The sequence below is a fragment of the Nerophis ophidion genome, linkage group LG05, assembly GCF_033978795.1.
Source record: "Nerophis ophidion isolate RoL-2023_Sa linkage group LG05, RoL_Noph_v1.0, whole genome shotgun sequence".
Taxonomy (NCBI): domain Eukaryota; kingdom Metazoa; phylum Chordata; class Actinopteri; order Syngnathiformes; family Syngnathidae; genus Nerophis; species Nerophis ophidion.
In genome coordinates this window covers 5,145,037-5,170,811 of record NC_084615.1, presented here as the reverse complement: position 1 = coordinate 5,170,811, position 25,775 = coordinate 5,145,037, and the positions used below count along the sequence as shown (strand labels likewise).

The window sequence follows — 25,775 nt, the reverse complement described above, 5'->3', positions numbered from 1 at the left end:
AATACGTTACAGTAATCGAGACGAGACGTAACAAACGCATGGATAATGATCTCAGCGTCTTTAGTGGACAGAATGGAGCGAATTTTAGCGATATTACGGAAAATGTAGCTGTCAACACTGAATATTGCATTGTTGCATTTCTTTTCACAGTTTATGAATTTACATTCATATTTTGTTGAAGTATTATTCAATAAATATATTTATAAAGGATTTTTGAATTGTTGCTATTTTTAGAATATTTAAAAAAATATATCATCTACCCCTTGGCATACCTTCAAGTACCCCAAGAAGTACGCGTACCCCCATTTGAGAACCACTGGATTAGTCTATTAAGAAAATAATCATTAGTTGCCACCTTTCACACCCCTGCTATCTCATGTTACCATTAGTGGTTTAACAGAACATACTTGAAGAATTTCAAAGTTATTCACAAATACGGATTATATTGAATAAAAATTGCTCGTAGGTCAGAATAACTAGTGTGGTGTTCAGTGACCACTCACCACTGGACACAGGTACACCTCTGAAACGCATGCAAAAACACACCAAAGCAATCCTAGAGAAGCTTTTAACAATTTTTGCAGACATGTTACATTAGGCTATACATTCAATGATAGCTAAGGTTAGTAGCTTTTCTCTGCCAATCATTAGCTGACAACACGTGACGCTTGTATGTGTGCATGTGTGTTACAGGGCTGCAGACCTTGATTATTTCAGTAATCGAGTAATCTATTGATTAGTTTGTCTGATTAATCAAGTAATCGGATAAAACGCATAGCATGGAAAATAGTTTAAAGATTTTTCTGCTTGCCTTTTTCTTTGTCTTAAGCATTAATATAGGGGCCACTTTTCCATTTAAGGCAATGCCATACAATGTGTTTTATGTTCAAATTAGAGATGTGGGACTGCCGATATCGTCTGATAAATGTTTTAAAATGTAATATCGGAAGTTATCGGTATCAGTCTCAAAATTATCAGTATCTGTTTTGAAAAGTAAAATTTCTGACTTTTTAAAACGTTGTGTACACGGGTGTAGGGAGAAGTGCAGAGCGCCAATAAACCTTAGCATGCAGGCCCAGTCACATAATATCTATTGCTTTTCACACACACAAGTGAATGCAAGACATACTTGGTCAACAGCCATACAACTTTAACACAGTTACAAATACGCGCCACACTGTGAACCCACATCAAACAAAAATGACAAACACCTTTAGGGAGAACAGCCGCACCGTAACACAACATAAACACAGCAGAACAAATACCCATAATCCCTTGCAGCACTAACTCTTCCGGGATCCTACAATATCAATCAATCAATCAAAGTTTATTTATATAGCCCTTAATCACGAGTGTCTCAAAGGGCTGCACAGGCCACAACGACCTCAGGGCAAGGAAAGACTCAACCCAGTGGGCTACAATGAGAAACCTTGGAGGGGACCACAGATGTGGGGACACCCCGGGCGACCGGTGCAATGGACTTCGAGTGGATCGAGTTAATAGTGTGAGGGTACAGTCCTTAGTATTCCTGATTTTGGGCCCCTCTTTTGATTTTGGGGCCCTCTTGTTCTGCCAAATGTATTGACTGTTGATAATTCACACATCTACAATAAACATTGTGGCTCTGGCGGTGTTTACATTATCCAATTGTTCCCCTGACTTGTCTTTACATATGACATGTGAGATTAAAATAAAATAAAATAAAATAAATCAGTCTAAGCCTGGGCCTCTGGAGAGGGTCCAGACTGAGGCCAAGCGAAAAAATATACACCCCTCCTACCGCCCCGCCCACCTTGACCTCCTATTGCTCTCTCAGGGAGAGCATGTCAAAAAATTCCAAGCTGCTGTTTTGAGGCATGTTAAAAAAATAATGCACTTTGTGACTTCAATAATAAATATGGCAGTGCCATGTTGGCATTTTTTTTCCCATAACTTGAGTCGATTTATTTTGGAAAACTTTGTTACATTCTTTAATGTATCCAGCAGGGCATCACAACAAAATTAGGCATAATGTGTTAGTTCCACGACTGTATATATCGATATCTGTAATTAAGAGTTGGACAATATCAGGATATCGGCAAAAAAGCCATTATTGGACATCTCTAGTTAAAATGTATCACAACTCCCAGCATGATGTGCTGGCATTCTTATCTTCATTCCCGATGGAAAAACCACAACTATTGAACACTCTGGTACTTTGCCCTTTATTAGTTTAGAATCACCATAGGTTACAGCTCAACTAGGTGTGATTGATCTAGTTAAATCCATGATAATTGCTTGCTATCAAGTCTGACCTCCGGTCCATCACTCAAAGACGTCTGTGTGCAACATAGACAAAAACAACAATTCCTATTATTACACGACGGAGATGCATCCCAAGGGAGACGCCGCAGGAGTCTGTTTCCTAAGACAAATGCTGTACGTTATTATTAATTTACTTCACAAAACTAATTTAGTTGTTTGTTGTACATTTTATTGTATTTTTCAATCAATATTTCTTGTTAAAAAAAAAAAAGTTTTTTATTTTAAAAGGCATGTTACACGTTCAAATCGCAGTGTTTTGTGGGGGGGGGCTGAGCACCCATTAGATCAGTGGTTCTCAACCTTTTCTCAGTGATGTACCCCCTGTGAAATTTTTTTTAAATTCAAGTACCCCCTAATCAGAGCAAAGCATTTTTGGTTGAAAGAAAATAGATAAGTAAAATACAGCACTATGTCATCAGTTTCTGATTTATTCAATTGTATAACAGTGCAAAATATTGCTCATTTGAAGTGGTCTTATTTTAACTATTTGGAAAAAAATATATAAAAATAACTAAAAACTTGTTGAAAAATAAACAAGTGATTCAATTATAAAGATTTCTCCACATAGAAGTAATCAACTTAAAGTGCCCTCTTTGGGGATTGTAATAGAGATCCATTAACTTCATTGTAAAGATTTCTTCATAAAAAAATTAATCTTTAACATCAGTATTTATGGAACATGTCCACAAAAAAATCTAACTATCAACACCGAAAATTGCATTGTTGCATTTCTTTTCACGGTTTATGAACTTACATTCATATTTAGTTGAAGTATTATTCAATAAATATGTTTATAATGGATTTTGGAATTGTTGCTATTTTTTAGAATATTTAAAAAAAAATCTCACGTACCCTTTGGCATACCTTCAAGTACCCCCTAGGGCAGGGGCGCTCACACTTTTTCTGCAGGCGAGCTACTTTTCAATTGACCAAGTCGAGATCTACCTCATTCCTATTTATAATTTATATGTATTTATTCATGAAAGAGACATTTTTGTTAACAAGTTAATGGTGTTTAATGATAATACAAGCATGTTTAACACACATAGATTCCTTTCTTTCATGAAGACAAGAATATAAGTTGGTGTATTACCTGATTCTGATGACTTGCATTGATTGGAATCAGACAGTGGTGCTGATAACGTCCGCATTTTCAAATGGAGGAGAAAAAAAGTCCTCCTTTCTGTCCAATACCACATGAAAGTGGTTGGATTTGGCATCTCATTTGTCCAACTTGCATACTCGTTTTTAAACACTTTGTTATGAGAGTAGCATATATGTGTGGCCCTTTAATTTCTGGCAGCAGGTGAGTGACGTCAGTGACTGTGCGGGTGGGCAAGCAAGTGAGAAAGCGGTCGCTGAGGGCGGGGGAGAAATACATTGGCATCAAACTCCGTAGCTTGCTAGCTTGTGCACGCTAGCTTTCTGAGACTCTTATTTTGTTAGCACAGGCAGGATGAAACAGGTCTTTTATGGTGAAGACAGGAAGTGTGCAGTCGCTCTTTAGAGTTTTGACAGTAGGTACGGAGTCTCTAGAAATAAAATGTGTTTCTCTGCGTCCGCCCTGTTAGTGATTTTTTTCTTAAATATGAGCTCGCAGCAGCCAGCGTCATCTCACAAGATCCTCGGGTGCCGAGAATGTCAAACAACTGACGAAAGTGAAGTCTTGGTATGATTGATGATTGCTCATTTTTATGTCTATTTTTTAATGCCTGGCTTGAGATCGACTGACACACCCTCCGAGATCGACCAGTCGATCGCGATCGACGTAATGGGCACCCCTGCCCTAGGGGTACTCGTACCCCCATTTGAGAACCACCGCATTAGATTGATTACAAAAAAATCCAACAGGCGATGTTGATTAGAGATACGAGTGTTTGGGTCATATAACCAATTACGTTGGTAGGATGAGGTACCACTTACAATCAGTACAAAATGTAACAAAGTGGCCCCACCACGTCCTTTAAGTTTCTCTCTGCTGCCCTCACTGGAAAATGTTTTGACGCCCGTGAATAATTATTTCAGGGGAATGTTATGACAATGCAGTCTTCCACAAAAAAAACAAAAAAAAAAACGCATCGGGATAATTTGTAGCTCATACATGTCAGGCATTTTCATGCGTGGTGGCAGACCCACCATGAACACACACCCGTTTTCCTCAGATTCTCCCTGGCCACTTCACCGACCATTAGCATAAAAGGCCAAGGGTCGACTTGGACCTGCATTGTGCCCCCACGGCCAGGGGTGGTAACACAAGAGCTTGTGTGATGGAGCTGTGACCAATTTCACAGTCTTGATGAAAGATGAGGCAGAAAATAAAGGATACGAAAGGGCAAAGGAAATTCCTCCATGCTGGTCAGCACAAAGAGGGGGAAAGGAGAGACTGTGAAGGACACAATTAGTATTTCTCTAAAAAAGCAGTTGTATTTAAATTAATAGTTCATCTGCAGCACGGTTTTAAGAAGAAAACACCCTCTGGCTTTTGTGGTTATTTATCGCACTAATTAAAACCCCAACGTCGATTCGATGTGGATTTATCTTGCAGCCCTAATCTGCAGCCATCATTAATGTAGCAAATTCCTTACATTTTTACTCTATAAATGTAAAACATTTTTCCGTCTAATTAAATAATATAATTAGCCCTTTAGATATGGGGGCCTTCCCGGCATTTTGGTCCATCATGCATCTTTTTCAGACAGACTGCAAATGGAGCACTGTTACCTGATGTGTCCTGCATAGCAGCAGAAACAGCTCTCAGGTTTCTTGTCGTCCCCCCTCCCCCCCTCCCTTCACCAACTGCACACCTGGGAGGAAGCCCTGCATCCTGGTCTTACCTCTCCCTTACCTCTGACCTCAAACGTTTACCCTGCCTGTGCTCATCTTTGAAATATCTTGTGTATTCGGTCACATTCCTCGTGTTTTTAATTTATTTTTTTAATAGTTTTTTTTTTTAATTCACGTTTTTTTTCAGAGACACTATTAAAGCAGCAACGTTCTTTTTTTTTTTTTTTGGTATGTTAACGTTTATTAAGCTGGAAGTGGTTTAAATCATAATGAATTCATGAGAAAAGATAGAATTGCTGTCCTTGAAGTGGGTGAACATTTAGAGGGGGATGATTCCTTTCGTCTCCGACTTCCGATAGGATCACCTTGCCGCCTGCATTCCAGATAGAATGAACTAACTGGTTAGGAATGCACCAGCTCTACCACAGCAAACAAACCCGGGGTTTGTTTTTGTATATCATCTGCCCAACAGTACGGCATTCAGTGTTATAAATACAGTACGGATAAAAGGATGTGTGTCTCCGTACCCTATTTTCTCTGGTGCTATTTTCTGTTCAGAGTTTTCATCTTGTTGCTTTATTTTTAGAAGTGTATATATCCAATATTTTGATTGTAAATTTTAACTCCTTAGTAGGGATTTCCGATATCGGACTGCCGATATTATCGGCTGATAAATGCTTTAAAATGTATTATCGGAAATGATCGGTATCTGTTTCAAAATTATCGGTATCTGTTTCTAAAAGTAAAATTTATGACTTTGTAAAACGCCGCTATGTGCACGGACGTAGGGAGACGTGCAGAGCGTCAATAAACCTTAAAGGGGAACATTGTCACCAGACCTATGTAAGCGTCAATATATACCTTGATGGTGCAGAAAAAAGACCATATATTGGCATGTCCTCCTAACTTTACACAAGCGCATATTGCCCGTCCTCTTAAAAGGGGTTGGGGGGTCGCACTAATATACAACGAAAACTTTAACCTTAGTCCTAACATAAATGATAAATATAAATCATTTGAGGTGCTTACTATGAGGTCTGTCACACCGCTGCCTCTACACCTGGCTGTTATCTATTTTTTTAACCGATATCCGAACTCTAAATGGGTGAATTTTGGCGAATAAAATGCTTATGGCTATGAATAGCGTCAATAGCTATTCGCTCAATAGCTTCAGTTTCTTGTTCAATACTTTCATACTCCAACCATCCGTTTCAATACATGCGTAATCTGTTGAATCGCTTAAACCGCTGAAATCCGAGTCTGAATCCGAGCTAATGTCGCTATATCTTGCTGTGGTATCTGCCATTGTTTGTTTACATTGGCAGCACTGTATGACGTCACAGGGAAATGGATAGTCGCATCACAAATAGCGAAAATCAAGCACTTAAAAAGGTTTTTGTAGGGATATTCCGGACCGGTAAAATTTTGAAAAAAACTTCAAAAAATACAACAAGCCACTGGGAACTGATTTTTATTGTTTTTAACCCTTTTGAAATTGTGATAATGTTCCCCTTTAAAGGTACTGCCTTTGGGTGCCGGCCCAGTCAAATATCTACGGCTTTTCACACACACACACACACACACACACACACACACACACACACACACACACACACACGTGAATGCAAGGCATACTTGGTCAATAGCCATACAGGTCACACTGAGGGTGGCCGTATAAACAACTTTAACACTGTTACAAATATGCGCCACACTGTGAACCCACACCAAACAAGAATGACAAACACATTTCGGGAGAACATCCGCACCGTAACACAACATAACAAATACCCAGAGTCCCTTGCAGCACTAACTCTTCCGGGACGCTATGCGCACCGTATCAAGATTTATTTTGAAGGGCAAAGTCATGTCCGAGCTTATTAAAAAAAAATAATAATAAAAACAATTGTTGTAATAGCAATATTTGACCAATTAAATTAATAGTGTCTGCTCCACTTTGATTGAGAACTGTTGCTGAGCTTAAGCGTTTTAGCCTTCTTTGTCTAATTATTGTATTTTATTCTCACGTCTTTATTTTGACAAATGGCCAAGGAGGCCATTCTGTTGCAACACACAAGTACTCACAATGAGCAATATTTGAAGCCCCTGTGGGCAATTAGCAAAGGTATGAGATGTTTAAATATATTATTAACACAATAAATGTGGTTTTTGTACAGGTTATCTTTTATCTGTACCATATAAAACATTTGAGTGTTAATAATATAAGATTAAATAGTGACTGTGTGACATCCAAATCCAATCATTTGCAACACCTCCAACTGTGTTTTATAAAATCCCGAAGTCTAAATGTATTGGAACAAAGAGAAATGTAAGCATTTCCTAAATTCAGAACATTCTTTTATCTAAACTAATATTGTGCTGCAATCTAAACATTGATTTTCACTGTGTGCCCCACCTAACCTAATTATGCATTGTTAAAATTAGCAAAACAAACCAGACTTCATTGACCCACAACATGCATGAACAATACAAATACATTAAATTGCTCTATATTCGGATGTTTCGGCTCTAAAAAAACATACAATACCTGCACAATTAGAGGAAGGAATATGTGTTACTATTTATTTTGTACTGCATATGTGTTTTTTTCATGCAAGTATAAGCTTTATATTAATGGTGACACAACAGGATGTCGCTGAAGAGCGCGTAGGAATACATAACTTTTTCCGCACAGAAATCTTCAACTAATACCAACATCTGCAGGGAAAGTTGCGCATGCACATTTCGCCCCTGCTGATGCAGCTTTTTCTTTCGTAGCAACCTTTTATATTGTAAATTAAGCATCCAGGTGTGTTAAAAAGCGGAGTTGTGATGCATGCCGCCATCTACTGTACAGTGTTTTAACAACAACATATGTTTAGAGTTACCTTATGTCACCAAATAATTAAATTTATGTGAAACATCAAAGTACATTAATTTATTCGCTGCTTATTGCAGGAAAGTTGCAATATTTCCCAAAATCGTCTTTCACATCTCAAGTAAATGCAGACCAAAATAGTATTCAAAAGACTTCCTGTCTATGAGGACAGTAATGTGTTGCGCATGTCTGTCGTGTTTGTTGTAAACATAATTGCACAATTTTCAGTCATTTTTGGCGATATCTCTGAGCTTGGATTGTTTTGGACAACATTATAGTCAGTATGTGAACAATGGTTTGATATCTATTCGTTTATCAATTCGTTTTAACAATGATATTGTTAAAACTTTCTATTTTTATATTTGTAGCGAGGCCTATATCTAGGGGATGCCAGAGAAGCTATTTTCTGTTTGACAGAGGGCCGCAACCATTAAGCTATTGGAAAAAAGCTTTAATGTACATTATTTTGCTTTGATTGATCATTGGAGTGTAACTAATAAAAAATAATAAAATAAGCAAGTAAGCAAACAAAGGCTCTTAATTTGTCCGCTGACATATTCAGTAACATATTGTCATTTCTCATTCTATTATTTTGTCAAAATTATAAAGGACTAGCTGTAAAAAAAATATTATTAATTTACCTGTTCATTTACGGTTAATATTTGTTTATTTTATTTGACATCTTTCATCTAAATAAATCTTGAAGCGCTACAGTACAAACCAATATTTAAAACAATCAAATATTAGCCATTAAACAGATAAAATACTAAGACTAAAACACATCAGTGAAGCATAACAAACACAAAACATGCAAACATGGTTTTCTGAAAGTGTGTATTTTATTGTAGTAATAAAAACATAACTGTCTAAAAATGTCAACGTATAAGTACTTTGTGAGCACGTTCAACAATACCATGATAGTAACGATAACATAATAGGAAATGTTCATATCGTTACATCTCTAATTATGACGAGCAGAACAATTGTTGATTATTCCAACTATTTTTCCTAATATACGCATCGAGGCTATAAGTGGGTTTTATCCAATTACTCGATTAATTAAACAAACTAATCAATAGACGACTTTATTACTAACCTATAGCAGCAGCCCTAGTTTCCTACTGCATCATGTTTTCTTGTTCGACAAAATATCTAACTAATACTAATAATAATAATCCACATTTTTATCTCCTATTCTTCACTGTGTGTTGATTGTGTGCCATTATCTTATCAAATTTATTAATTTAACTGCAGAACACACCCACTATTTTATTTAGATTTTGATTAGATTTTGTTGCCTGCCATGACAGAAAAAAGTTCAGGTATTTAAAGCATGCTTCAAGATTAATTATATATGGATGAGTGAATTCACATTTAATGTTCTTCCTGATTTTCGTACTGTCTTCTAGGGCTGGGTGATATGGCATTTTTTTAATATCTTGATATTTTTAGGCCATGTCACGATGCACGATGTATATCTCGATATTTTGCCTAAGCCTTGAATGAACACTTGATGCATATAATATCAGCAGTATGATGATTCTATGTGTCTACATTCAAACATTCTTCTTCATACTGCATTAATATATGCTACTTTTAAACTTTCATGCAGAGAGGGAAATCACAACTAAGTCAGTAGGCCAAAGCTGTATTAAACAGTTATTAAGCAGTGGCACAAACATTCATGTCATTTCAAAACAGAAAGTGCAAGATTGTCAGAGACATTTTAAAACAAGCTATGAGTGCACTTTTTGTGCATGATGTCACACAATATATTTCAATAACTGTCAAATAAAAATGAGCTGCATAATCCATCCATCCATTTTCTACCGCTTATTCCCTTTGGGGTCGCGGGGGGCGCTGATGCTTATCTCAGCTACAATCAGGCAGAAGGCAATTTACACCCTGGACAAGTCGCCACCTCATCACAGGGCCAACACAGATAGACAGACAACATTCACACTCACATTCACACACTAGGGCCCATTTAGTGTTGCCAATCAACCTATCCCCAGGTGCATGTCTTTGGAAGTGGGAGGAAGATTCACGGGGAGGACATGCAAACTCCACTCAAAAAGATACCGAGCCCGGTATTGAACCCTGACTACTCGGGACCTTCGTATTGTGAGGCAGACGTACTAACCCCTCTTCCACCGTGAAGCCCGAGCTGCATAATAAGAAATCAAATAGTGTATGTCCTTCGCTATGTGGTGGGTTCCTGCGGACGTTATCTCCTTCTGTTGTTGACTATTTTTTTCATATGGTGTTGATGTGTAAATGGTTGCCTCGGCATTTTGTTGGTGTGGCACCGAACGGAGATGTTGACATGCGGAGTTTCAAGCACTCTTCATTCTCTAGCGCAGGGGTGTCACACTCAAATACAGAGTGGGCCAAAATTTTAAACAGAACAAAGCCGCGGGCCAAGGTTGAACAAATGAACCTTTTAATAGGGACCTAAACAAGTTTTGCATTAAATATTGAACAAGCAAGGCTTATATAATCCAGTTCCAAATAATAATAATAATAATTAAAAGAATATCAATGGTATATCAAATAAAATTTAAATAAAAATTGTATGTCTTTTTTTTAATTTGCAATCTTCTGAGGTAAATATCACATTTTTTTCCACAGGCTAATAAGTTTGAAAATAAAATAAAAATAATGAATTAACCAAACATTCAAGCCTTGAAGTAGCAAGAGAAAATGCATGAATAAAACGGTAATTATTGGCCAGTTTGCTAGAAGTTTCCCGGAATAGTTAGTGCTGCAAGGGTTTCTGGGTATTTGTTCTGTTGTGTTACGTTGCGGATGTTCACCCGAAATGTGTTTGTCATTCTTGTTTGGTGTGGGTTCACAGTGTGGCGCATATTTGTAACAGTGCTAAAGTTGTTTATACGGCCACCCTCAGTGTGACCTGTATGGCTGTTGACCAAGTATGCCTTGTATTCACTTGTGGGTGTGTGTAAAAGCCACAAATATTATGTGACACGCTGTTAGTATGGAGGAAAAGCGGACGTGACGACTTAAACGTGGACCCCGACTTAAACAAGTTGAAAAACATATTCGGGTGTTACCATTTAGTGGTCAATTGTACGGAATATGTACTGTACTGTGCAATCTACTAATAAAAGTATCAATCAATCAAAGGTTGTAGAGAACGCTAAAGGCAGTGCCTTAAATGCACGCCCCCAATATAGTTGTCCAGGTGGAAATCGGTAGAAATTCGGGAGAATGGTTGCCCTGGGAGATTTTCAGAAGGGGCACTGAACTTCGGGAGTCTACCGGGAAAATTAGGAGGGTTGGCAAGTATGAGTATTAGCGGTGAATGCGGTGTTACAGCGGCACCGATGCTGTATAACACCGGCTGGCCATCGCTAATGCTAAATTGATATTGCCTCAAGGGCCAAATGAAATTACACGACGGGCCAGATTTGGCCCGCGGGCCAGAGTTTGACACCCATGCTCTAGCGGGTGACCTTTCAAATGATCCTGCATATTAGCAGTAGTGCTACTTTTGGTAGCAACGCTTTTGCCCCACACTTGACAAATTACGGTTGTCTGTTCGACATATTTCCGCTTGAAGCCAAATCACCACCAGGCGATAGACCCCCTGCTGTTTTTCTTGGGAATTAATTCTTCTTTCATTTATTACCAGATTTGCACCTTATCTCTCTCGTATTACCACCCGCACCATAGCTAACGTTACCCATGCCGCTACCTCTCTGCTCCCCGAGGGCGTATACGTATGTGACGTATGTAAGAAGGTGTGCTCGTTTACTGTATCTGTGAGAAGGAGAGACAACAAAGAGTGAGAAACGCCTGTAGTGTAATGCCAGCAGCTAAAAACAACTGCGTGCGAACGCATACTCGTATATCACGATATAGTCGTTTTCTAATAAACCCGTTTCCATATGAGTTGGGAAATTGTGTTAGATGTAAATATAAACAGAATACAATTATTTGCAAACCATTTTCAAACCATGTTCAGTTGAATTTGCTACAAAGACAACATATTTGATGTTCAAACTGATAAACATTCTTTTGTTGTTGCAAATAATCATTAACTTTAGAATTTGATGCCAGCAACACGTGACAAAGAAGTTGGGAAAGGTGGCAATAAATCCTGATAAAGTTGAGGAATGCTCATCAAACACTTATTTGGAACATCCCACAGGTGTGCAGGCTAATTGGGAACAGGTGGGTGCCGTGATTGGGTATAAAAACAGCTTCCCGAAAAATACTCAGTCTTTCACAAGAAATGATGGGGCGAGGTACACCCCTTTGTCCACAACTGCGTGAGCAAATAGTCAAACAGTTTAAGAACATTGTTTCTCAAAGAGCAACTGCAAAAAAATTAAAAATTCAACAACTATGGTCCATAATATCATCAAAAGGTTCAGAGAATCTGGAAATTCTCTGTCTACTCAATCACTCCACGTAAGCGGCACGGCTGGAAACCAACATTAAATGACCTTGACCTTCGATCCCTCAGACGGCACTGTATAAAAAACGGACATCCATCTCTAAAGGATATCACCACATAGGCTCAGGAACACTTGAGAAAACCACTGTCACATAATACAGTTTGTCGCTACATTTGTAAGTGCAAGTTAAAGCTCTACTATGCAAAGCGAAAGCCATTTATCAACAACATCCAGAAATGCCGCCTGCTTCTCTGGGCCCGAGATCATCTAAGATGGACTGATGCAAAGTGGAAAAGTGTTCTGTGGTCTGACGAGTCCAGATTTCAAATTGTTTTTGGAAATATTCGACATTGTGTCATCCGGATCAAAGGGGAAGTGTACCATCCAGACTGTTATCGACGCAAAGTTCAAAAGCCAGCCTCTGTGATGGTATGGGGGTGCATTAGTGCCCAAGGCATGGGTAACTTACATATCTGCTGAAAGGTACATATAGGTTTTGGAGCGACATATGCTGCCATTTAAGCGCCGTCTTTTTCATGGACGCCCCTTGCTTATTTCAGCAAGACAATGCCAAGCCACATTCAGCACGTGTTACAACACCGTGGCTTCATAAAAAAAGAGTGCCTGTACTTTCCTGGCCCGCCTTCAGTCCAGACCTGTCTCCCATCAAAAATGTGTGGCGCATTATGAACCGTAAAATACAACAGGGGACTGTTGAACGACTGAAGTTCTACATAAAACAAGAATGGGAAATAATTCCACTTTCAAAGCTTCAACAATTAGTTTCCTCAGTTCCCAAACGTTTATTGAGTGTTGTTAAAAGAAAAGGTGGTGAACATACCCTCTCCCAACTACTTTGGCATGTGTTGCAGCCATGAAATTCTAAGTTATTTGCAAAAAAAAAAAAAGTTTGAGTTTGAACATCAAATATCTTGTCTTTGAAGTGCATTCAATTGAATATGGGTTAAAAAGGATTTGCAAATCATTGTATTCGGTTTATGTTTACATCTAACACAATTTCCCATCTCATATGGAAAAGGGGTTTGTATATCGCACAGAATCAAACCCGCGCCCGGCCTACTGTCTTAAGAGTGTTCCTCATGCAAATGTTTATTGTTTTTGTTGCTTCTTTAGTAGGCAAATATGATTTTGAATACCCATGCACATCTTACTTTGAAGTGTGCAATTCACCAAGCACTATGCACTAAATGCACTATGCAACGAGTGTTGTGCCCCTCTGTTTACTTTGTTTTCTTCGTAAAAGTTGTTGGACATCACATTTTACGTAGTCGATTATCCACTACAAGAAACCAAAAGAGGAATGACCGAGCACAATGGGAAGATTGACTTGCGCTGTCTCTTAAGATCAAAGAGGCTGCTTCCACGTGGAGATTGGGGGGTATTGATGTTTTTTTTATGGCATGGTCTTGTGCGGACATAGCAGTTGAGCAGCAGACAGCTCCCTGCAAGCAAAGAGGATAAGGGCGTGAGAGAACGTGGCAAGTGTGGACTGGGCTTTGGAACGAGCGCTGCCGAGTGTAAACAGCCGCGTTTCACAGTTCTTCCTGTTCTGGTGGGGAGAGACGCCATTACTGCCTCTCTGCCAATTACCCCCTGGCCAGATGAGTTCCCCCTCACCCATTTCTTTTCTCCCCGCTCAGACCCTCCTTCCCTTTGCTTAACGTTAGGGTAGTGCAAAATCTCACACTTGGTAGGAAGCCGCAGCTGCTCCCTTATATGATGGTGAATGAGATCCAATAGCTGACGGCACAAGAGACAATTGTTGCTTGCTTGTTTTCGCGGGGTTTGACATATTTTTAGCAGCTCATGCAAATGTTTTTCGTGATGGCACCCATGTGCACAACGGCTATTTTGCTCTCCCTCCTGGGGCTTGTCTTATTGCTACCGTGTAGTTTTTAAAAGTTTGAACTTGAAGCATGTTTTTTTGGCGTGAGACTGAATGAGCCCTCTTCATTGGTCACACAGACAGACCCCTGAGGCCTTAGACCGTTGCTATGGAAATGAGAGGCGGGGGTGTCTCGGCTTGGAGTGGGCGTACCCCATAAACACTGCTGTAAAGTCTGCAGGGATGTGTAGTGACTAAGGAAGGTAGGAATATGAGCGGTGACGCAGATTTGTTCATAGACAGCATTAGGCTGGTATAATCCTCTGTAAGCCCTACACACCCGTCCATAGTGATGCTTCCAAGACTTATTGGCTTTTTAGCCAGATGTTCTGTGCTTTTAGACTTATTTACTGGTGTTAAGCAGGCACTTGTTTATGTTATAACTGCGGTAAGGCTCTTTTGGGCTGACCTTTACCCTGCTTTTTGTCAAAGTCTTAATCATGGACATTACATCCTCATCATTAGACAGCTACCTATAGACTTAGTATCTGTTAGCTCCATCAGAATATCGAGACTGAAGGGAGATTGTCTACGTATATTTTGTAAAAAGGGAAGGTTTTTCATTGAAAACACCAGATTTATGGAGGTTTTATTGTACAAAGCAATTTTCTGACCGGTTTTTACTTGTTTTTGTGTATTTGGGATCCCCATAAATCCTGGAAATATGGGATTAAACCACTGAAAGGATACCGTATTTCCTTGAATTGCCGCCGGGGCGCTAACTAATTTAAAACCTCTTCTCACTCCGGCGCTTACCAAAGGCATGCGGTAATTTTAGGCCTGCGCTTATAAAATTGAGTGTGATGTAAGGATGCCATCATGAAAAGCACATTAACAAAAAAAAAGTTATTATGGTCTTACCTTTACTTATAAATGAAGTCCATGCGCAGCTCCTTCTGATCAAAAGCATTGATAACTTGTTTATAGAAGTCTTCCTCATCTTTCTTCAGTTTTAAAAGTCGCTCTGTCTCAATGGAGATCTTCCTTTATTACCTCCTGCTTCGATTGAAAGTCCAGTTTAGAAAACTGTTTTATTTTAGATATGTAATCCTCCATGTTAAAAGTGCAAGCGAGAGGAAAAAATAAACGATCGCTGCTCACTCTTGCTGCTTGTTGTCACTTCTTCTGCAGCCGAGTAGTCGCAAGAAGGATCACTCGCGCCCTCTACCACCAGGAGGCGGGAGTCATATAATGACTCATATTTGACACACGCAGCTACGGTATATTAATAAAACACAGCTGCTTACTGTTCTTTTTAGCATATTCAATAGCTTGGACCTTAAATCCTACTGAATAGCTCTTAATCTTCTTCCCTTTTATGCGATTTCAAATTATTGAAATCAGCCTCCTCCATTCTGAAAATGATGACAGGTGAAGTGTCACTCGTGACATGACGAGTTTGAGCCGGCAGTAATGCTAAGCAAGCGCTAATTATTTTGCGAAACGAGTTTGACCCGGCAGTAATTCTAGGCAGGAGCATCCTATATACCCGGCGGCAATTCAAGGAAATGCGGTATTTACAAAACCATCTTGCTTTCTTCCAAACTTGCTCTAAACGAGCCGTTTGAAATTTGAGACTTCAGTGACGTATTTTGCTTCGTTACGGCAGCAGATATCTCAATATATGATACAGTTGTAGTCAATAAGTACTTGTTTTTTTCATTCTCTTGTTATGGGGCAGATTGGCTCGTACATGCACATGCATGCTAAAATTCTCCACTGTTGCCATTTCTAATAAAATGTAGCGTATAGCTGTAGCTAATCTATCACAACACTCAATATGGAAGTGCTAGAAATTATAACATAGCTAACAGGGTAGGGACGCAGTCCAGCGGAATTAGCCTGGAAGAAGGTTTCAGCACGTAAATAAGACCACCCACAAAGCGGAATAGTCTGAAAGAGACAGCCAATAAGTGGCTTGAAGATGGTCTGTAAAACGGTGTGAAATCTGGATCAAAGCACCAACACTACATGTTATGCAGACCACAAGAAAATGTTTTAAATGTAGAAAAAAATCATAATATTCAGGGTTTTGAGGAGCTTTATTTATCATACACGTACACAATTGCTCAAGTATGGTACGAAATTTGAACTGGTATATCATGACCCCTCTATTAAAAAAAACTAGCCTCTTAGTGTTTTTTTTTTTTTACTTGCTTCATCTTAGTGTTACCGCTGTCTGGCACGGTGCAGAGAAAGCCGAGGTGTTAAAAGTAGCATCCTAATGGAACTCTAGGCTTGTTTGGTCAGATGTGAACACAGTGATGAAACAGTTACTGACCAAATCTACTGATCCAGTACATTTCCCAATGAACCAGGCTGCATGTGTTTGTGCTACAACAGCGATACCAACATTGTCAGATCCATTTGATACCATAAAAAATAGCATACTAGTATACACAGCTACAAGTACAGTACTACCTCAACTCACAAGTTCTGTGATGGAGCTCTTAACTCAAAACACGTGCATCTCAATTTCTCAAATCAATGTTGCCCATTGAAATCAAATATCAATTTAAAAGGAAACTGCACTTTTTGGGGGGAATTTTGCTTATTTTTAACTATCATTAAAGCATTATTATTTTTTGCATTCTAAGTTTTAAATTAATGCGATCAAAACCGTTTATTGGTGTCGTCCTCGCCAGTTTCGGGTCCTAAATAGTTGTCAAAGTCTACCAACTTATCAGAATACTTACTTACACGTCTCATGTCCAGGTGATATGCATGATTCATGATCCCGAAAGGGACAAGCAGTAAAAAATGGATGGATGGATGAAACCAAAAAACGAGGAAGCAGCAGACCACTTGATGATGTAAACATAGGCACACAAGCTTGCGATTACGGCGCCGCTACATATAGTTTGTCTGCGTTAGCGCTTATAATAACAATACCACTAATACTTGGCTAATTTTAAAGACACAAAATGTAAATTGAGTATTGTTCGCACTTTTTTTAAAATGTTTTTTTTATTGGATTTTATGGGCGAAATAGTGGAACTCCCATTAACTCCGCTGTAAGCGGACTTTTATTTACGTGTATTTTTTATTTAGAATGCATTTAAATATAAACCATCCGTCGTCATGTCTTTCATAATGTATGTAAACGATAGGCAAAATGAAAAAATTAAAGTCCAGTTCCCCTTTAAACAGTGCTTGGCCCTCCAAAACATCATCATTTTAATATGGAACATGCCTTTTTGACAATACAGACTTCTGCATAATACATATGAAGAAGAATGTTTTAATGTAGACACATAGAATCATCATACTGCTGTGATTATTTGTATCAAATGTTCATTCAAGGCTAAAGCAAAATATCGAGATATATATTGTGTATCGCGATGTGGCCTAAAAATATCGAGACATTAAAAAAAGACCATATCCCCCAGCCTTACATCCATCCATCCCATTCGGATGAGGTGCAACCGTCATAGTGCATACAGTACAAGTCAATCACATAATAAAAATCCCTATAATTCACCATCCATACATCCATCTTCTTCCGCTTATCCGAGGTCGGGTCGCGGGGGCAGCAGCGTAAGCAGGGAAACCCAGACTTCCCTCTCCCCAGCCACTTCGTCTAGCTCTTCCCGGGGGATCCCGAGGCGTTCCCAGGCCAGCCGGGAGACATAGTCTTCCCAACGTGTCTTGGGTCTTCCCCGTGGCCTCCTACCGGTTGGACGTGCCCTAAACACCTCCCTAGGGAGGCGTTCGGGTGGCATCCTGACCAGATGCCCGAACCACCTCATCTGGCTCCTCTCCATGTGGAGGAGCAGCGGCTTTACTTTGAGTTCCTCCCGGATGACAGAGCTTCTCACTCTATCTCTAAGGGAGAGCCCCAAACTCATTTGGGCCGCTTGTACCCGTGATCTTATCCTTTCGGTCATGACCCAAAGCTCATGACCATAGGTGAGGATGGGAACGTAGATCGACCGGTAAATTGAGAGCTTTGCCTTCCGGCTCAGCTCCTTCTTAACCACAACGGATCGGCACAACGTCCGCATTACTGAAGACGCCGCACCGATCCGCCTGTCGATCTCACGATCCACTCTTCCCTCACTCGTGAACAAGACTCCTAGGTACTTGAACTCCTCCACTTGGGGCAGGGTCTCCTCCCCAACCCGGAGATGGCATTCCACCCTTTTCCGGGCGAGAACCATGGACTCGGACTTGGAGGTGCTGATTCTCATTCCGGTCGCTTCACACTCGGCTGCGAACCGATCGCATTTGGAGCCGCAGTTCGCATTTCGATACCTTTTATTTTAAAACGGTATTACAAACCATTAATAGTTTTACTGCGGTTATCATTACACCGCTACATTCCTACTCACTACTCACATTATTCCTCTTAGCATGCTTGTCACTAGTAAGGGAAGAACTTGCTGTAATAACTTTTGGCTCCCTGAGACTTTTTAACCGAATGATTTAAATCAACCGGGTGGAATTTAAAAAGATCACTAACCTAGCAGTGATACAAACCGAAGAACTCGCAGGCCTGATGTTGAATTGACCTTTTTATGTAATTTTGATGTGTCAATTTGATTTTCAGGTAAATTTGAAGAGAAGGAGGACAGAGTACCCAAGCTGGAACAACTGAATTCACTGGGCTTCATGCGTAATTTCAACTTGGTTCTCAACAAGAAGGATCTGATAAAGATGGAGCTGCTGCTGCTAGAGACCTTTGGCTGGAATCTCTGTATGCCCACACCTGCCCACTTCATCGACTATTACCTCAATGCCTCGGTGCAGGAGGGCGACTTGTACAACGGCTGGCCCTTGTCCTCAATCTCTAAGACCAAGGCTTTCATGGACAAATACACTCATTACTTTCTGGAAGTTTCACTGCAAGGTGAGTTGACAGGCAATGACCTGGACTATATAGTACACACCTCAGGTAGCTTTACCTCGACGGTAGAACAAAACTGACTCACCTTTTTGCATGTTTTTAGATCACACTTTCCTAAGTTTCCGACCATCCCAAGTTGCTGCTGCTTGTGTGGCGGCGTCGCGTATTTGCCTACAGATTTCCCCAAGCTGGACTACTGCCCTGCATCTACTGACCGGCTACACCTGGGACCACCTCACTCAGTGCATTGAACTCATGTTGATGTAAGTGAGACACTTTTATACACAAGGGCTGCGACTAACGATTATTTCAATAGTCGACTAGTCTGCGATTTATTTTTGCTATTAGTCGACTAGTCAAATGTATATTGCTTGTGGGGCAGCATAGCTCGGTTAGTAGAGTGGCCGTGCCAGCAACTTGAGGGTTGCAGGTTCGATTCCCGCTTCCGCCATCCTAGTCACTGCCGTTGTGTCCTTGGGCAAGACACTTTTTCTTGTAAAAGTGTGGGGCGGAAAACAAACTTGGCTAATGAAAAAACAAAAGACTATCATAAATGCTACAAACTACAAACACGTAACAAAAACACTTGCACTGTGGCATGAAAAAACAAAACTTGCACTGAGGCATAAATACAAAACGTACGTGGCGTGGACAAAAACGAACAGCAAGGCATGAAGGAGATGAATACGGGATGTGTAGGTACATAAGTACAAAGTTGCCAGGCCGAAGAACCGAAACCACATGGCGGTTTAGCTCGGTTGGTAGAGCGGCCGTGCCAGCAACTTGAGGGTTGCAGGTTCGATTCCCGCTTCCATCCTAGTCACTGCCGTTGTGTCCTTGGGCAAGACACTTTACCCACCTGCTCCCAGTGCCACCCACACTGGTTTAAATGTAACTTAGATTTTGGGTTTCACTATGTAAAGCGCTTTGAGTCACTAGAGAAAAGCGCTATATAAATATAATTCACTTCACTTCACTTCACTGCTTATAGGTTGCACACATTTCAGTTTGACATTGAGTCCGCAACTTGGTTTTAAACATTTTTAAGTATAGTATTCAAATTTTAATAGAATAAACATAAATTACTGAGAAACATATTTTAGTGTATTACACAAAGTATATGACACCAGTGAAAAATAAGTCAACAGACTTAAGATGCAAGATGTCCTGTGAACATCACATTCAAAAAGTATTTTATCCAGTATTGTTCAGTTTATTTAGCTGCAATAATTTACCTAAAAGAATATAAGTGGAAACATGAATATTCTCGGCAGCCTGGCAATTCATTTTTTTAATTGACTAGTGGATAACAATTCTTTGTCGTTTTAATTCTATCATCGACATTGTCAACTATGCCGACGAGTGGCTGCAGCCCTATTATACACACTTAGAGTGTATGTGGAAAATACAAAGAGAAACTAGCAGTTTTCTATGAATTTTGTCTGTTTAATTACAAGTATCATTATCATCCATGTTTCACTTTGCTCATCAAAGCATTGCTTGAATGTGTATACAAAATACAGTACAATACATTTAAAAATTTACCCACCAAATACCCATTTACATCCATCCATCCATCCATTTTCTTCCGCTAATCCGAGGTCGGGTCACGGGGGCAGCAGCCTAAGCAGGGAAGCCCAGACTTCCCTCTCCCCAGCTACTTTGTCCAGCTCTTCCTGGGGAATCCCGAGGCGTTCCCAGGCCAGTCGGTAGGCATAGTCTTCCCGACGTGTCCTGGGTTCTCCCCTCGGCCTCTTGCCGGTCGGACGTACCCCAAAAACCTCCCTAGGGAGGCGTTCAGGTGGCATCCTGAGCTTAAGTGTGTATCAAACTGGTAGCCCTTCGCATTAATAAGTAACCAAGAAGTAGCTCTTGGTTTCAAAAAGGTTGGTGACCCCTGATCTACAGGGACGGCGTGGCGCAGTGGAAGAGTGGCCGTGCGCAAACCGAGGGTCACTGGTTCAAATCCCACCTAGTACCAACCTCGTCACGTCCGTTGTGTCCTGAGCAAGACACTTCACCCTTGCTCCTGATGAGTGCTGGTTGGCGCCTTGCATGGCAGCTCCCTCCATCAGTGTGTGAATGTGTGTGTGAATGGGTAAATGTGGAAGTAGTGTCAAAGCGCTTTGAGTACCTTGAAGGTAGAAAAGCGCTATACAAGTACAACCCATTTATCATTTGCCCGATTGGCTGAACAGGATGGATTAAAAAAGACAAAAAACATTTTTAAAAGATTAAGAATTGTTACAAATAGCAATCGCGATTCATTTGAAAAATATTTTCTTTTGACACCTTTGGTAGCTGCGTTACCTCTGTGATCAAGACACCATTTTACGAAAACTAATTCCTCTGCGCTAGCTCCTACAATAACCATGTTGGTAATACTTGGTCAATATGCAGGTCCAGACATGTAAATGAAGTCTTGTTGGTGCTTTTTTGATGATTTTAGAGAGCTTTATAGGCGGAATACTTGACCATTAGTTACATTGTTGGCTACCTATTGCTAGCCTTAATTTGCGATTTAGAATACGCACACAAAAAAGTGTGTTCTTGTCTCACATAAAGACTGTGAATGATGGGCAAAATTCCCCCATTTTAAGTCTGAAATGATTTGGCAGCTCAGTTAGTGTTGAACGTATCGCCCTATGACACAGGTGTCAAAGTCATATCTGGCCAACGGATTAATTATCTATGGCCCCCGGGATGATATTTGATTAGTATTAGAACCAGCCCGCAGGCCACAGCCGCCTGCTGCTGTTTTGCACGCGCCAATACTCCATCAGTGTTGGTGCTAGGAATTTTCAAAACGGGGTCCCAGAGACCCCATCAAGTCATAACAATGGGGTCCCACAGTAAATTTTTGGGCTCCCACTTTTTTGTAACGCCTTTGAAAACAAATGATAAATGTATGCATTATCCTGTTGTATCTCACATTTTATATTGTGTTTTGGAATAATACAAAAGAAAACACATTTTTAGTGCATTTGTAAATGTATTCAGTTATAAACATTCATTCACTTTCTTCTTTCCTTCATGGATCTAAAATTTACCGCTGCCTGTATTTTTTTCTATATTTTTATTTTAATATTTTCAGAATGTTTGTTCTATGTGTGGCCAAAGTAAGACAAAGAAAACACTCTTTATTTTGTGTTTTAATGCCATGATTTGACTAGTCTGTGTACAGATTTTCCTCCATGCGGCCCCTCAGCTAAAAAGAGTTTGACACCCCTGGCTTAGTTTCTGGGTTCATTCACAAATGCACTTTTCTTCTCCACAGTGCTCACGACAACGACGTCAAAGAGGCCAACAAAACAAAGTCCACTCCTCCGCACCGAGCTTCCTCTCTGCAGCCCCAGACCCAGATCTCCCACCTGTCCCCGGCGTCGGCCATACAGAGACCGGCTTCTTCGTCCTCCACCTCCGCCACCCCGCAGCTGCTCTTTCAGCCGGAACGCTTCCCACACCTGAGCCAACATTCCTCCTCGCTGTCCCAGCTGCAAGCGCTCGCCGACTCCCAGGCTCTGGGGCCTGTGGTGAACGTGCCTCAGGACTTTCTCCAAAGCCACCGGATGGGTCTCCTCACCGGGGCCTCTTGCGTGGCGGCCGGGGGCGGCTTCCCCTCCTACCCGAGTCTGACCACCGGCCTACAGCCGGGGGCTCGCGCGCTGCCGCTCCCGGGCCCCATATCGGTTCAGATGGCCCTGGCCGGGGAAGCGCGGCACTGCCTGAGCGTGGCCTACACGGGGGGCTACCTGGGGGCCCATCACACGTTCGCGGCGGGCTGCTTCGACAGGTGACGCCAGGAGACGGGGAGGGAACGGCCACACGAGCGCACCGCAGCGCTCCCGCCCTTGCTTCCTCTCGCGGATCTCTCCTCCCTCTCCGTCGGCACGGCAACCCCCTCAGCACGTCCAGCCCTCCCTACCCTCTCACAAAGACGCCTCAAACGCAAGCAGAGGTCCAAAGGCAAGAGGGAGCCAGTGGAAGTCATCACTCTGACATGACTCTTTGAAAACACCGACCCTGATATCACTGTGAACGCGAGGCAACACTGGTGCACAAAACACAGCAAATCTGTGAAAAGGATATTTTGCTGCTTTTTGATATATTTTTCTACTAATTCTACCAAAATAACCGCGGGCAAAAAAAAAACAACAACCCTGGGCGTCGTTCTGCCATGTTGAGGAAATGTGCGCTCTGAATGTCAGCAAACATTGATTTAACGCGTGTTGTCGGCGTCAGGCCCCGGGGGCCCTCTGGGAATTCCTCATCGCATTAGTCCTGGGAGGGGTGGAAGAGTCCCTTGTTTGGTGCACAGCTTAGCTTTTACCCTCTCTGTGCCTTCAAGAATCTTCCGTCTCCAAAAGCCGAGCCATGTGGCGCGCCGTGAGAAGCCCGTTTTAGCGTGTCTCCGGCGCCACTCAAAGAATCGACGTGACTGGACCAGCGTGGGGAAGGAGACACGCGCGTGAGTGTGTTGTAAATATGAAATGCTGCTGTCCGTGTTACAGATGTTTACATGAACCACTTACGTATCAGGGACTTGACCAAAATTACTTGAATATTACATTGGAACTTGCCATAGCTTTTATTTATAATTTTTTATTTTTTTTTTTGATATAGTGTATCCTTTTATACCGACCACACCACTGAAGAGTTATTATTGTGTGCTTTTCATACTGGCTCAGGTTAAAGGCTAAGCAAAATTGCTTTTCATCCTTTCAGTCCAAAAAGTGTTCCGTCTTCCTTTTTGACCATATTTTCTTGTTTCAGTCAGTGTTAAAAAAAAAAAAAAAAAAAACACAACAAAAAACTGTGTACGAGCTGGCGGACGCCACGCAAACATCTGCATTTAGTCGTCTGTAATTGTTTTCCTCGTTTCTAAAGCTTCCAATTTTCGACTTCCTGTTAGGGTTTAAACACATCCAGACTCCCTCTGCCACTTTTAGGGCCTGCCCGCTGGTTACCATGGCAATACCTCAAGACGGCCCCTCATCCATTAGTTGTTCCCGACTAATTGTGGGTGTCCTCTCTGATGTGATGGTGGTGATTTGTCACTTGAAACCCACCCGTTATTACTTTGAAGGCTCCGACTTGACTTCCAGCTAGTTTTTTTTGGGACTAGCACACACACACACACACTCACACACACACTCACTAGTGTAGATGTATTTCACCCACGTTTATGTACAATGCGTTTTATTTCAGCGTGCTTTTACTTTAAGCTTTTTTGGTCAACGATTTTTGTTCTTCTTTGCCTCACGACTGAACTTCTTACTGAGAGGTCAAAGGTGCAATATGTTGTTTCTCTTTGTGACCTGAGCACTGCCATCACTGTCGGGTGAACGCCACTGCTCCACTAAGTTACTGTTGACGGGAGGCGGTGCATGAACACAATGACTATGTTGCATATTGCAGCCACCACCTCAGAATGAGAGATGCTACTGGGAAGCGTTTGTCTTCTTTAAGATGAGCCTGTTACTGTGCTCCTGCTTGCATTCTGTGACTGCTGCTGATTTGACTGGCACCAAAACATCACTGACACCACACACCTTCCATTTGATGTTGGGGTATTTCCACCACCTTTGCTTTATGTCGCACTGAATGGTAAGAGGATGTATATTTTTTATCATTATGTGTCATGGAGAAATAAACATGTAAAATGAAGTTGAGGATGTTTTTTTTCCCTCCGCAAATGTAAATTTCCCATCACTGTGCAGGTGTATCTAATCTTCCATCATCCATTCATCTTTTTCAGCTTATCTGAGGTCGGGTCGCGGGGGCAGCAACCTAAGCAGGGAAGCCCAGACTTTCCTCTCCACGGCCATTTCGTCCAGCTCTTTCCGGGGATTCCGAGGCGTTCCCAGGCCAGCCAGGAAAGATAGTCTTCCCAACGTGTCCTCCTACCCATCAGACGTGCCCTAAACATCTCCCTCGGGCATCCTGACCAGATGCCCGAACCACCTCATCTGGCTCCTCTGGATGTGGAGGAGCAGCAGCTTTACTTTTGAGTTCCTCCCAGATGACAGAGCTTCTCACCCTATCTCATACTTGCCAACATTGAGACTTCCGATTTTGGGGGCGGGGGGCGTGGTTCAGAGGGGAGGAGTATATTTACGTCTACAATTCACCAACTCGAGTATTTCATATATCCATCCCCTCCATCCATTTTCTACCGCTTATTCCCTTTCGGGGTCACGGGGGGCGCTGGCGCCTATCTCAGCTACAATCGGGCGGAAGGCGGGGTACACCCTGGACAAGTCGCCATCTCATCGCAGGGCCAACACAGACAACTTTCACACTCACATTCACACACTAGGGCCAATTTAGTGTTGCCAATCAACCTATCCCCAGGTGCATGTCTTTGGAAGTGGGAGGAAGCCGGAGTACCCGGAGGGAACCCACGCATTCACGGGGAGAACATGCAAACTCCACACAGAAAGATCCCGAGCCTGGATTTGAACCCAGGACTGCAGGACCTTTGTATTGTGAGGCAGACGTACTAACCCCTCTGCCACCGTAAAGCCCTTATTTCATATATATTTTATATATATATATGTTTACACATATATATATATGTATGAAATACTTGACTTTCAGTGAATTCTAGCAATATATATTTTTTTATATATATAA

General features: G+C 41.3%; 1 protein-coding gene across 1 annotated transcript in view; it reads left to right on the top strand.

Moving 5' to 3' along the window:
• The window catches only part of ccnjl (cyclin J-like), a 74,889-nt gene extending 50,083 nt beyond the window's left edge, over positions 1–24,806 (top strand). The window contains exons 4-6 of the mRNA XM_061899766.1: positions 18,843–19,142; positions 19,243–19,402; positions 22,417–24,806. Coding sequence (XP_061755750.1) covers positions 18,843–19,142; positions 19,243–19,402; positions 22,417–22,936 — 980 coding nt within the window. The 3' untranslated portion in view covers positions 22,937–24,806. The remainder of the gene's footprint in view (positions 1–18,842; positions 19,143–19,242; positions 19,403–22,416) is intronic.
• The last annotated feature ends 969 nt before the right edge of the window (positions 24,807–25,775 follow it).